The sequence below is a fragment of the Alligator sinensis genome, unplaced genomic scaffold (genome assembly GCF_000455745.1).
Source record: "Alligator sinensis unplaced genomic scaffold, ASM45574v1 scaffold879_1, whole genome shotgun sequence".
NCBI lineage: Eukaryota > Metazoa > Chordata > Crocodylia > Alligatoridae > Alligator > Alligator sinensis.
Genome location: NW_005842250.1, coordinates 1,336,614 through 1,348,468, shown reverse-complemented (window position 1 = coordinate 1,348,468; position 11,855 = coordinate 1,336,614). Strand labels below are relative to the sequence as shown.

Sequence of the window (11,855 nt, the reverse complement as noted above, 5' to 3'; positions counted from 1 at the left end):
CCTCTCTCACGCTTGCACCAGGAAGTTGTCCCTAACACTCTCCAAAAACTTCCTGGATTGCCTGTGCACCACTGTATTGCCCAGGGTGACTGAAGTCCCCCATGAGAAGGTGTCAGGGTGACTGAAGCCCTACCATGAGAACCACGGCCTGTGATTGGGAAACTTCTGCTAGCTGCTTGATGAAAGCCTCATCCACCTGGTCTGGTGGTGTATAGCAAACACCCACCAAGACATGATCTTCGTTGCCATCTCCTCTGACCTTAACCCAGAGACTTTCAACAGGCCTATCTCCAGTTTCATACTGGAACTCTGAGCCACAGACATTTGCTCATCAACTCCTTTTTCTTTAGGCTTTCATTAGTGTTGCCCCTCCTTGTTTTGCCCTTATAATGTCCCCTCAACCCTTAACGTTCATCTTCCATCCTTGTCCTCTTCTCCCCCTCATGTACTCCTATCCCTGCTGCATCCAGTCTCAGTCTCTCACTCTATCTGGCTACAGCTGGTCCCTTGCTGCTGACATTAACCATTTCCAGATGTTCCCACCTATTCCAATGAGGTACAATCACCTAAAATGCACTATTTGCTACTGGTTTAGGATATAATTCTAATCTATCCCACCACTCGAAATGCCTTTTTATCCAAATCCAAGCTAACAGCAAAGCTCTTCCCAATGCAACAGACTGCAATTCTAGCTACAAATGGACTGACCTCTCCTCATACACCAACAACATTTGCAACAGTCAAATCAAAAGGGTTTCATTGGGTGACCATACACACAGAATCCCAGGCAGCAGCTCCAGAGGTCCATATACTGCTTCCACTGAGATAGCAAACCAAGACACTGCTGTCACCAGATTATTTGTTGTTAACAAACTGTGCACATCTCTTGGAAGAAGGCACTTAACTGAGAAGAACCTGGCTTTATTTACTGGTGCAAACATTAGAGTTCTAGATGATTGAAAATATTCACAAAGCACTTGGAATCCAAAGCAAGTGCTTGGAGGTGAGGAGAGCTCTCACAGTTGGCACAACTTCCCTCTGTTATGCCAATGCCTTGCAGCTGGAGGGTCTTGGTCCTGGGGCTCAATCTTCATGGATATTGAAGAGCTTTGCTACTTCATTGAGGTCAGGATGCTCCTCACCGTCTTTAATAATCTGAAGAAGATAACAGGGGCTTTCAGTAATTAACAAGTTTTAAACACACCCCTGGCTCCAAGTTTGAACATGCTGTTCTAGTTAGCATCAGGTCTCCCAAACCACCCCTTACAGGTCCTGTACTGGAGACATCAAAACATTAGTCCATCTAAATTGGTTGGACAGAGCATGAAAATTCACCTGGCAGTTATCAAGCAAGTCAGAATGTCTCACTTAGGGAAAACACCAAATTATCACCCACTCTCTACCTATATATATATTGCCTACCAACTTCCAAGCAGGTTTAAAGAAAAAAAGAGATGATAGGTAAAGGAATAGTAGGCTAAGTTCCTGTACTTAGCCACAATTTCTTTCTGCCAGGATCAATTTATTCTGTGTTGATTAGCATGATTCTGCCAACATCTACCACAGACATTAAACACAATGAAATCAAATGCCCCCAGTCACTGCTGTCAATAAGCTAAAACTATACTGACCTTGCGAGCAATTGGCATCCTGTTGAAGATGTTCCATAACACAATTCCTACCACCACTTTATCCCTGAGGTAGAAAATAACCCCTTTGCCATAGTCTTCTCCTTGCTTTGGAACTTGAGGGGTTGAGAGAGAACCAGGAGAGATGGTGATTTCAGAGGCTTCTGCTTCTGTTTCACTTTCAGAGCGAATGCCAGTCCCTAGCACAAACACACACACAACACTTACATAGAAAATCGATACAAGACCGTAGCTTGCTTCTGCAAAACAGTCTACAACACAGCTTCTAGACTGCCCAACCCAGCCTGGCGCAGAAATTCACAATGCAAAATACAATCGGAGCATGACAAGAGGGATGTGCCCTTGCCCATCCCTTCTCTCCTCCCAGAAGTTTCAGCCCATTCACAAAAGCTCACTTGTTGCTTTGTATCACACACAAGCAGTGCCCAGCCAACCTGGTAGAAGCAGCCAACTACAGCCTATGTTAAAACACCTTTACAGTGAAGTGTCTGCAGCAGGAAACCTAACAGAATCATAAAGTCCTATCTAAACTCCTTTTGCAGCTCATTCCCCTGTAAAGACATCAAAGTAAGAAGGAAATGATGGTATCTGACCATGAAAGCAATTTAGCCCCTATGACAAGCAGAACTACAACATCTGATCTGTGAGCATCAAGACAGCATCCCTCAAGTTATACAGAAAGCTTCCATGCAATTCTACTCAGCAGACCTCTATCTTAAGCCTTCAGCAATGCTATTCCCCCTACCTGACTGCTCTGTTGCAGACTTTGGTGTGTCTTTTGCAGTCGCTTTAGCAAACACTCCAACCGTAGGCAAACTGCTGTCAATAAGGCCAATAGCTTCATATCCAACATCAGGGCCCAGATCACTCCTAGGAACAAAAACAATCATACATCAGTTTGAGGATAGAACAGGGAGGAAAGGCGGGGGTGTGGTGCTCTACGTCAAAGAGTAATACACATCCTCAACAAACAGCACTGGGTCAGAGGAGAGGCAGACTGAAGTGCTCTGGGTTAGTATACATGGGAGTCACAGGGAAAGGGACTTAACGGTGGGTGTCTACTACAGACCACCCAACCAGGGGGCAGACCTGGACTGGGAACTCTCAGGTCAGCTCGTGGAAGCAGTTAAGTCAAGGGAAGTGGTCATCACGGTTGACCTAAACTACCCGGACATCTGCTGGGAGGAGCAGTCAGCCAGGTCTGACCATCCATGTAGGTTCCTAGCCGAGATACAGGACCTCCACCTAACCCAGGAGATGCACAGTCCCACCAGACGAAATGCCTTGTTGGACCTGGTCCTGGCCACAGGCAACGACCTGGTAAGGGGACTGCGGGTTATTGACCACCTGGGCGACAGCGATCATTGCCTACTGGAATTCACCATCCAGCGCAGGGTGTCAAAGGCCTGCAACAAGGCAGTAGCCCTTGACTTCAGGAGGGCCGATTTCAGTGAGTTAAGGAGATTAGTTGGGGAGGCACTGAGGTCCCGAAGGTTAGGGGAGTTGGGAGTCCAAGACGAGTGGTCGTTCCTTAAGGAGACGATCCTCCGAGATCAAAGGGTGACAGTCTCAAAGCAAATCAAAGCAGGCAAGAGTGCTCAAAAGCCCCCATGGCTCACCAAAGGCATTCAGGAACATCTGAAAGCTAAAAAGGAGGTGTACACCCAGTGGAAGGGAGGGGCCATCACTAAGGAGGATTATACCTCCATTGCTCAAGACTGTAGGGGGGCTGTTAGGAAGGCTAAGGCAGAGACAGAACTAGGACTAGTGACCAGGATCAAAGATAACAAGAAGTCCTATTTTAAATACATAGGGAGTAAAAGAAGGCACTGGGTAATGTGGGGCCCCTGCAGGACACGCGTGGCAATCTGGTGGTTGCACCAGATGATACAGCTGACCTCTTTAACAAATTCTTTGCCTCCATTTTTCTGAGCAGGGACTGGGACATTCCTGGGATTCTGGACAGACTCAGGAGAGGCACCACCAGGACTAGGGTCAGAGAGGACCTAGTTAGGGAACTTCTGGTGGGGCTGGACGTGTTTAAATCAGCAAGTCCAGATGACTCCACCCCAGGGTGCTGAGGGAATTGGCAAAGGTCATTGTGGGACCCCTGGCACAGCTTTATGAGCACTCATGGTGCTCTGGCCAGATGCCAGAGGACTGGAAAAGGACCAATGTGGTCCCCATTTTCAAAAAAGGGAGGAAGGAAGACCCAGGAACCTAAAGGCCCGTTAGTCTTACCTCGGTCCTGGGGATTCTCTTTGAGAAAATTATCCAGGAGCACATCTGCGAGGGACCAGCAGGGGAGATTATGCTTAGGGGCAACCAACATGAGTTCATTAGAGGCAGGTCCTGTCAGACCAACCTGGTTGCCTTCTACAACCAGGTCACAAAAACCTTAGACACAGGTGTCGCGGTGGACGTAGTCTTTCTGGGCTTTAGGAAGGCCTTCAATACTGTCTCTCACCCCATCCTCATTAAAAAATTAGGCAACTGTGGCGCTGATGCCTACACAGTCAGATGGGTCACAAATTGCCCAGAGGGCTGCACCCAGAGGGTGGTAGTGCACGGGTCATTTTCGACCTGGAGGGATGTGGGCAGTGGGGTCCCCCAGGGCTTGGTCCTTGGGCCCACACTGTTCAACATCTTCAGCAACTTGGATGAGGGGGTGAAAAGCACCCTGTTCAAATTTGCAGATGACATTAAGATGTGGGGAGAGGTGGGCACACTAGAGGAGAGGGACAGGCTGCAATTAGATCTGGACAGGTTACAGGGGTGGGTGGATGAGAACAGGATGGGTTTCAACACTGACAAGTGCAAGGTACTGCACCTGGGGAGGAAGAACCAGCAGCATACCTACAGGCTGGGGGACTCCCTTCTCGTCCGCACAGAGGCAGAAAAGGATCTTGGAGTCATTATTGCTTCCAAGATGAATGTGGGCCGCCAATGTGAGCATGCGGTCAAGAAGGCTAACCACATGTTGTCATGCATCCACAGATGCATCACGAGCAGGTCCAAGGTTGTGATCCTCCCCCCTCTATGTGACATTGGTCAGGCTGCAGTTGGAGTACTGTGTCCAGTTCTGGGCGCCGCACTTCAGAAGAGATGTGGACAGCATTGAGAGGGTCCAGAGGAGGGCCACTCGCACAGTCAGGGAGCAGCAGGGCAGGCCCTACAAAGAGAGGCTACGGGACCTGAACCTGTTCAGCCTCCACAAGAGAAGGCTAAGAGGGGATCTGGTGTCCATCTATAAACTTACTAGGGGGGACCTGCGGGGAACAGAACAGTCCCTGTTACCCCAAGCACTACCAGGAGTAACTAGGAATAACAGCCACAAGTTGATTGAGAGTAGGTTCAGGCTAGACATCAGGAAGCACTACTTCACAGTCAGGGCAGCTAGGATCTGGAACCAACTTCTAAGGGAAGTGGTGCTCACTCCTACCCTGGGGGTCTTCAAAAGGAGGCTAGATAATCACCTAGCCAGGGTCATTTGACCCCAGCATTCTTTCCTGCCCATGGCAAGGGGTCAGACTTGCTGATCTACTCAGGTCCCTTCCCACTCTATCGACCATGAAACTATGAATCCTGAAAGGGGATTAATATTCCTCCTCTCCTCAAGAACTGCTCCCTGCCCCTTCCATGATCAGCTCTGTAGTATACTGGGTTACTCAGTAGAGGGAACACAAGGAATGCCAAGCCAGCACAGTGGGAGCTCTGGCTGGAGTGCTGGGCACACTGCATTTTCTTCCGCAGAGATATACACAGAAATATAAACCCAGGCAATGGTGAGGTAGAAGTCCCCTAGCAAAGTTGCATCGTAAGTCACAGACCAGTTTTATAACGAATCATATGCACAGGCACTTCTAGCCATCACCTGTACACACAGATGCCCAGCTACACATGGTCTATGCAGCAACTGTCACATCTTGGCATGTTCATTATACCCACTCTGCACTGAAGCTTTTTTAAGCTACCACATTCCCTGCAAGATTATATAATTTTTTTTAGAGCAATAGTCTATTAAGCCCATGAAGAATGTTGAAGGCAATCAAGTAATGCCTGCAGAGACTCTGAATTGGGGAAGCATTGTAAAGCCAGGGGTGCTTGGGCTGAAGTACACACAAAATACAACTTTGGAAAACACTGTTAAGGTTTCAAAGACAAGCAGCGTACTTGAGAGGCAGACAGGCTTTGGAAATGGTTTGGAAAACTGTGGTTAAACAGTTAATACTTGAGTCTGTCTCATTAGAGATTCAGCAGAGCACAGAAAAATTGTGCGTAGCTTGTAAAGTTTAGGAGCTACTGCCTCCTGCTTGCCTCAAATATCTGGGGTATGAGGCTTTGCTCAATGAGGGTGGTGAAGTGCCCAGAACTAACATCAGGTAACAAAGAGGTGAGACTTCAACTCATGGTCCTCTGGGCTCCTTCCAGACTAGTGCTTCTTCCCAATAGCCAAAAGTGAAAAAGCAGCACAAGTCATCCCATCCATGCCCTCTGTATGACACTTCTGGTTTGCATGGTGGTTTAACAATGATGCAGGGACTCAGCCAGACAAGGGAGCATGTGCAATGCAGAGGGTCACTCAGATAAATTAAGGACAACTCTTGAGTAAGTACCATCAGCTGTTTTCTAAGGGTTATAATCTGGATTTTCACAAGAACAATAAAAAGAACTTCTCAGACATTATTTTAAACTCCTAACAATTTCAGCTTTTTCTTCCAAACTTCATATGCTGGAGTCCTTTACAACAGCTTTTTCAAAAGATAACACTGCCAAAATTGCCTATGTCCCTTATGTACTGGACAACGCTGAGATTCACAGGGCAGAGAACAACATTTAAATCAAACAAGATCAGGGCAGAGAAGAGTAGAAATATCAAACCTAAGAGAGCCCAGCCAGTCTCTAAACCAGTGGTTCTCAACCTTTTTTTAGATTAGAAGCCCTTGTTAACTTTTTTGGAATTCAGCAGTACCCTATTTAAAGACAAATATGTTTCTTACACTGCTTACCACCTTGCAGCTCACAACACCCTAAAAGGATCTTTGGGTGGTAGGGTGGGTAGGACACTCCTGAGAGCACTGGGGCGGGGGTCTGGTGCTGCCTGGGGCTGCTTGGCAGGGCACACTGGGGAGCTTGAGGATGGGTCATTAGACCCCTGGAGGCAGCTGCCCCTGGAGGAGGTAGAAGGGGTTGACAGAGGCTACTGGTAGAGGCTGGTGACAGGTGAGGGCGCAGGGGCAGGACCCTTCCATATCCCCTTTTTTTTTGTCATCAGCCCTACCTCTAACTGAGGAGGTGAGTGTGGCCCCTCACCAGCTCTTGGAGCTTGGGAAGAGAGGGGGAACAGCCTTGTACTGACCCACAGCAGATTGCACAAACCATGGGGCAGGGCGGTGGCCACAGGGTTGCTGGGGGATGGCTGTGCTTTTCTGCTCAGCGTGTTTCCCTGCTCCTCTTGTATTCCCTGAACCAGTGGGAGGGGCCATGGGGAGTGCTGGTACTGCAATGGAGCACAGGCAGGATGCCCAGCATGTAGAAGAGCCAGTGCTTACTTCCTCTCACAGGGGCTGCCACAACAGCAACCCTCCGAAGAAGTTTGCAGCACCCTGGCTGAGAAAAACTGCTCTAAACACAACACTGGGACTTTGGTACAGTGCCTGGAATGAGGAAGAAAATCTATATAAACATTATAAAACTTTTCTGTTATGGTCAGCAGTTAAGATCCACTTCCCACAACCTGTGGTAACTGTTAAATGTCAACTCCAGATTCTCGGCCAATAAGAAGCAAAGAAAGGTTTACTGCAAGAGAATCAAACAAACCTACCAGAACATTGACTGATGCCAATATGGCTTAGAAGCTCCCGTCATGTTCTCTCCGGCTAATCTTCCACTCACAACAGCATGATCGTGATGCTCCACACGCCTTCTGCCTAGCTTGATATCGTAGAAGCAGGCAGCATCCCCTGCCTTAGGGAGATATGCACAGTGAGAACTGGACAGGAAACAAGTAATGGAGCTATTGCCCAAATACGAATAGGAAAATAATTTGCAAAAAAGACCCAGATTTGATAGTCTCTGCAATTTCTGCATTTCTACCCATCTTGGAAAACTACAATAGCTTTTGCATGCCTCACGGGAGCAATGATTAATACAATCATTGATTAGTACATATACTGTTAAAACACTGACAAATGTATATGCCTCTAGAGCCATGACTGATACTTGAACTGCTTGTATAAGCTTATGTTGGAATATGCATACACAAATTATGTTATAGAGATGTTTCAGCAAGGCTAATGGAGAAGACTGATTGATAAGACCAGTACCAGGTGGTCCAAGACACCACAGTAAAGATAAAATGTACAAGGGTCCAATACACCCTAGTAAAAACATTTTATTATTTGCTAAGAATATGGTACAGGATACATAGGATATAAGCAAAAGTGCATATAAAAGGAGGGGCTGGGAACCCTTAATACCTTGTACTAAGCTTACAGGTTGCCCCTGCAAGCTGTGTTTATACCTTAGGAGAGTCCTGACTCCTTGACAAAGGGACTCTCATGCAACACTGCAGGATTTCTCTGTGTTGGGATGCGCCAACTCCTCTTGTGCGACACTACTGTTTGTAAGTTAGGACTGTGGGCAAACTTCTATAGCAAGAAGTGCCAGAGTGCACGCATTAATGACGAACTACCTCTGCCTGCTGGTGGGATCCTGCTGCTCACTTTACACCTTCTCTCCCTTCATTCAAACTGGGTTTAAAATCCCACTACTGCTGCACATGTGTTTATTGCAACATAAACATCACACAGAAAGCCTTCTCAACTTGCACACACTTACCACCCAGATATTGGAGCGTGCCTGCAGCTCTGCATTCACCCTGAACCCTCCAAAATCAGAGTCTACCTCCAGGCCAGCAGACTTTGCTAATTCCACATTGGGCTCCAGGCCCACTGCTGCCACAATATGATCGGTCTCTACCTGATTGAGACAGAATTAACTCTGGTTATGTCAATTCCCAGTGCACAGTTCCACATGTCAGGTTCACTACCTGCTTCTCCTGTTTACCTTTCTTCCATCCTTCAGTTTAATCAACAGCCGGTTGGCACAGACAGAGATGGACTTCACCACAGCACTGGACACAACATTAACACCCTCTGGAAAGGAAAAACAGGATGCACGTGACTAGACTGCCAACAAGGTATGCAGAAATGTCAGTGAAAGTCAGAGTCAGTGGTGCAGATCTCCTGACAGCAGAAGAGAGAATTGCGAATGGCTCAAGGACTAAAAGAGACTGGATTCTTTGTTGCATGGGTCCAGAGCAAAGCATCAACGGAAAGGAAGCCACCTGACAAAAGCTTGTTTTAACACTTGTGAACTACAGAGACAAGCACTTGTATAAGGAGGCTCAAGTTACACGGACAGAATCCTCCAGGGATTGCAATCTTGACTCTTCCAGTGCCCAAGCACTAGAAAATATCTAGGCTACGTACTGCTCTCTCTCAGCTGGGTCTACAGGTCCTGCCCAAGTACAGGCCCAATGTAACAGAAGTAGACCAGCCCTGCCACTCACTGACCCCTGAAGCAAGGTCTCAGCCCCAAGGACCCATCAGTTCTGTTCTGTCTCCATAGTTGTGGAGTGACTTCTCCCACACCCACAGCCTTACTCTCCACAGAATAAGAACTTATTCTGCAACTGATGAAGCCAAAGGGAAAAAACAAAACCACACAACACCATAGCTGCTTTACCTGCTAATAACTGCAAGGATTGGACTGACACAGGGCTGGTCACTGGTTTAGGTCCTGCCATAAATGTCAACACAGCCTCAGGGCCACTTCAACAGCAGGTATGGTCCTGCGCTTAGGCACCCTGGCCAAGGCCCCTGCAGAAGTAACTGGAAGAATGGGTGCCTCAGAAGCCACAACATTGGCCTTGTGCTACATGAAGATCTTTTGACTCAAGGTTATCACCAAGCAGCCAAGCCAGCTTTATGGCTGCTTTGTGCCATCTAAGCAGCCCAGAAGATTTAGCTCAAAACATGTCCTGCTCTGCTCAAGGACTGCCTAGTAGGAGACCTATGCTTGTTCTGCATGCAAATTTTTTTTATTTTCAAGGTCCCCTCTGGAGTAAGGGGACACTCCCCTAAGAAGTGCCAGGGAGTGAAGGAAGTACCGAGTTGTGTCTAACTACTGTCAATACCACAGATTACTTGTATGCCAATTGGATCTGGCCCATAGTGACAGAGCTCAGCTCACTCTTGCCTGCCTTCCTAATAATTTTCTCCAGAGCCCTCCCTGCTTCTTTCTAGCCCCCAAGGTGAGTGCTGCTTACCACCACCACCAAATTCACCCTTTCCCACTGCCACTAGGGATGAGAATCAACAAGCTTTATTTCCTCCTCACATCTTATGTAGACATCCATACTACCTTCACCAAGTAATAGGAAACACAACCAAAGGGATGAGCAGATAAAGAATGTGTCATATGGATGTATAAATACAAAAAGAGGGGGAAAATCCCAATGAAGTGAAACCCAAGAAGTAACAGCTTTTCTCAGGATCAACTCTCCAGTTACATACCTGTTTTTCTTCTGGTCTAGAGCTATGACCAGGTGCAAGTGAAAAGAATCTCAGCATGTTGGTGAAGTCAGAGGTCCTAGGGAATGCCTGCATAGCAGGTGGATCCCTTGAGACTGCCAAAAATCACTGGCAGGGACACCATTTCCCAGAGGAAGTTTTCTAGCTGAGACTACTGACAAACAGGTAGAACACTGGAGTCCCTGGGGAGATGCTAGGAAACGGGTACCAATACAGTGCAGGCTTCTGCAGCTTTCATATGCTTTCCTAGAATATGGAAGCTGGTGTAGATGACTGAGTCCCATGGCTTTACCTCTTTTGACTTTGTTTGTAGTCCAGTTACTCAGATACTCAGGGAGGACCTTGCCCATGTTGCCATTTTCTGGAAACATTTGAATCACCTCTGACCCTGTAGTTTGTGCTGCAAAAGGTAAGCAAAGAACAAGTTATTTATACTGCATGGATAATGAGAACGGTAAAGCTTTAGGACAGGGGTAGGCAACATGTTTTGGCTGGAGTGCTGAAAAAACCACAATGTCTACCATAGAAAGTACCGGAGTGCCGGCATGCCAGAAAAACAAAATGAGGGTGGGGTGTACAAGGCAGGACACACTGCATATTAGTGCATTTAATAACCATAAATGTTGCCTTTGTTGGTCTGTATTCCCTTTTTGTTGAGCATGTTGCAATGAGAGAGAGAGAGAAAAAAGGAGACAAGAGAAAGAGGAGAGAGAGAAAGAGAAAGAAAAAGGAAAAGGAGAGCAGAGAGAAAACCAGGCGCGCGTGCGTGCGTGCGCACACACACACACACACACACACACACACACACAGAACCACGTGCACAAACACAGAGAACCAGAACACACCCATAACAGACACATGCCCACAAACATCTGCAACCAGACACGTATACGCACACAGACACACAGAACCAGACAGAGGCAGACAAACGCACAGAACCAGATGCTGGGCTCAGAGCGGGAGCAGGCGGGCTTAGCTGCTGCCAGCCATGAAGCCCAGGATGCTCCCGGCAGGTGGTTGGGCGGCTCCAAGCCCTCCTGCAAGCAGACAGGGCTCCGTGGTTGGCAGCCCCTGCAAGCAGCCAGGGCTCCGTGGTTGGCAGCAGCTACCCAGAGCCCGGGCCAGTTGCAGCCAGGAGGCTGCAAACATCTGCTCCAAGCTCCGGTATCAGCTCCATACCGGCGGGTGCGCGCATGCCTTGGAGTGGACGGTGAGGATAGGGACTGAGGCAGCACATTCCTCCCACTATCCGCTCTGAGGTCCACGTGCAGTCACTACCAGCATGGAGCTGATGCCGGGGCTGTGAAGCCCGGCACAGGTGTTTGTAGCCTGCTTGCTGCCTGCTGCAGCTGCCCAGACCCCAGGCTGGCTATGAATGGCTGTGCTAGGCTCCAGAGCCCAGTCAGCAGCTCTGTGTCAGCAGCAGGGGAAGAGTTCAGGGTTGTGCTGCCTCAGAGCCCCCACCCCTCCATGCGCTCCGAGGCACATGTTCACCTGCTGGTATGGAGCTAATGCTGGAGCCCGGAGTAGATGTTTGCAGCCTCCTGGGCTGCAACCGGCCCAGGCTCTGGGTAGCTGCTGCCAACCACGGAGCCCGGTCTGCTTCCAG

At 48.2% G+C, this 11,855-nt stretch overlaps 1 protein-coding gene across 2 annotated transcripts in view; it reads right to left on the bottom strand.

Moving 5' to 3' along the window:
* Positions 1 to 900: 900 nt before the first annotated feature.
* AIFM1 (apoptosis inducing factor mitochondria associated 1) overlaps positions 901 to 11,855 on the bottom strand; it is a 47,671-nt gene continuing 36,716 nt past the window's right edge. Inside the window, exons 1-7 of one of the 2 annotated variants that reach the window (XM_014521753.2) lie at positions 10,539 to 10,679; positions 8,718 to 8,806; positions 8,490 to 8,630; positions 7,474 to 7,616; positions 2,395 to 2,519; positions 1,632 to 1,828; positions 901 to 1,155 (exon numbers count right to left, since the gene is read on the bottom strand). In XM_014521753.2, coding sequence (XP_014377239.1) covers positions 1,084 to 1,155; positions 1,632 to 1,828; positions 2,395 to 2,519; positions 7,474 to 7,616; positions 8,490 to 8,630; positions 8,718 to 8,806; positions 10,539 to 10,617 — 846 coding nt within the window. In that variant the 5' untranslated portion in view covers positions 10,618 to 10,679 and the 3' untranslated portion in view covers positions 901 to 1,083. Of the gene's footprint in view, positions 1,156 to 1,631; positions 1,829 to 2,394; positions 2,520 to 7,473; positions 7,617 to 8,489; positions 8,631 to 8,717; positions 8,807 to 10,538; positions 10,680 to 11,855 lie in introns of those variants that run through there. The other variant, XM_025208760.1, reaches the window with a different exon arrangement.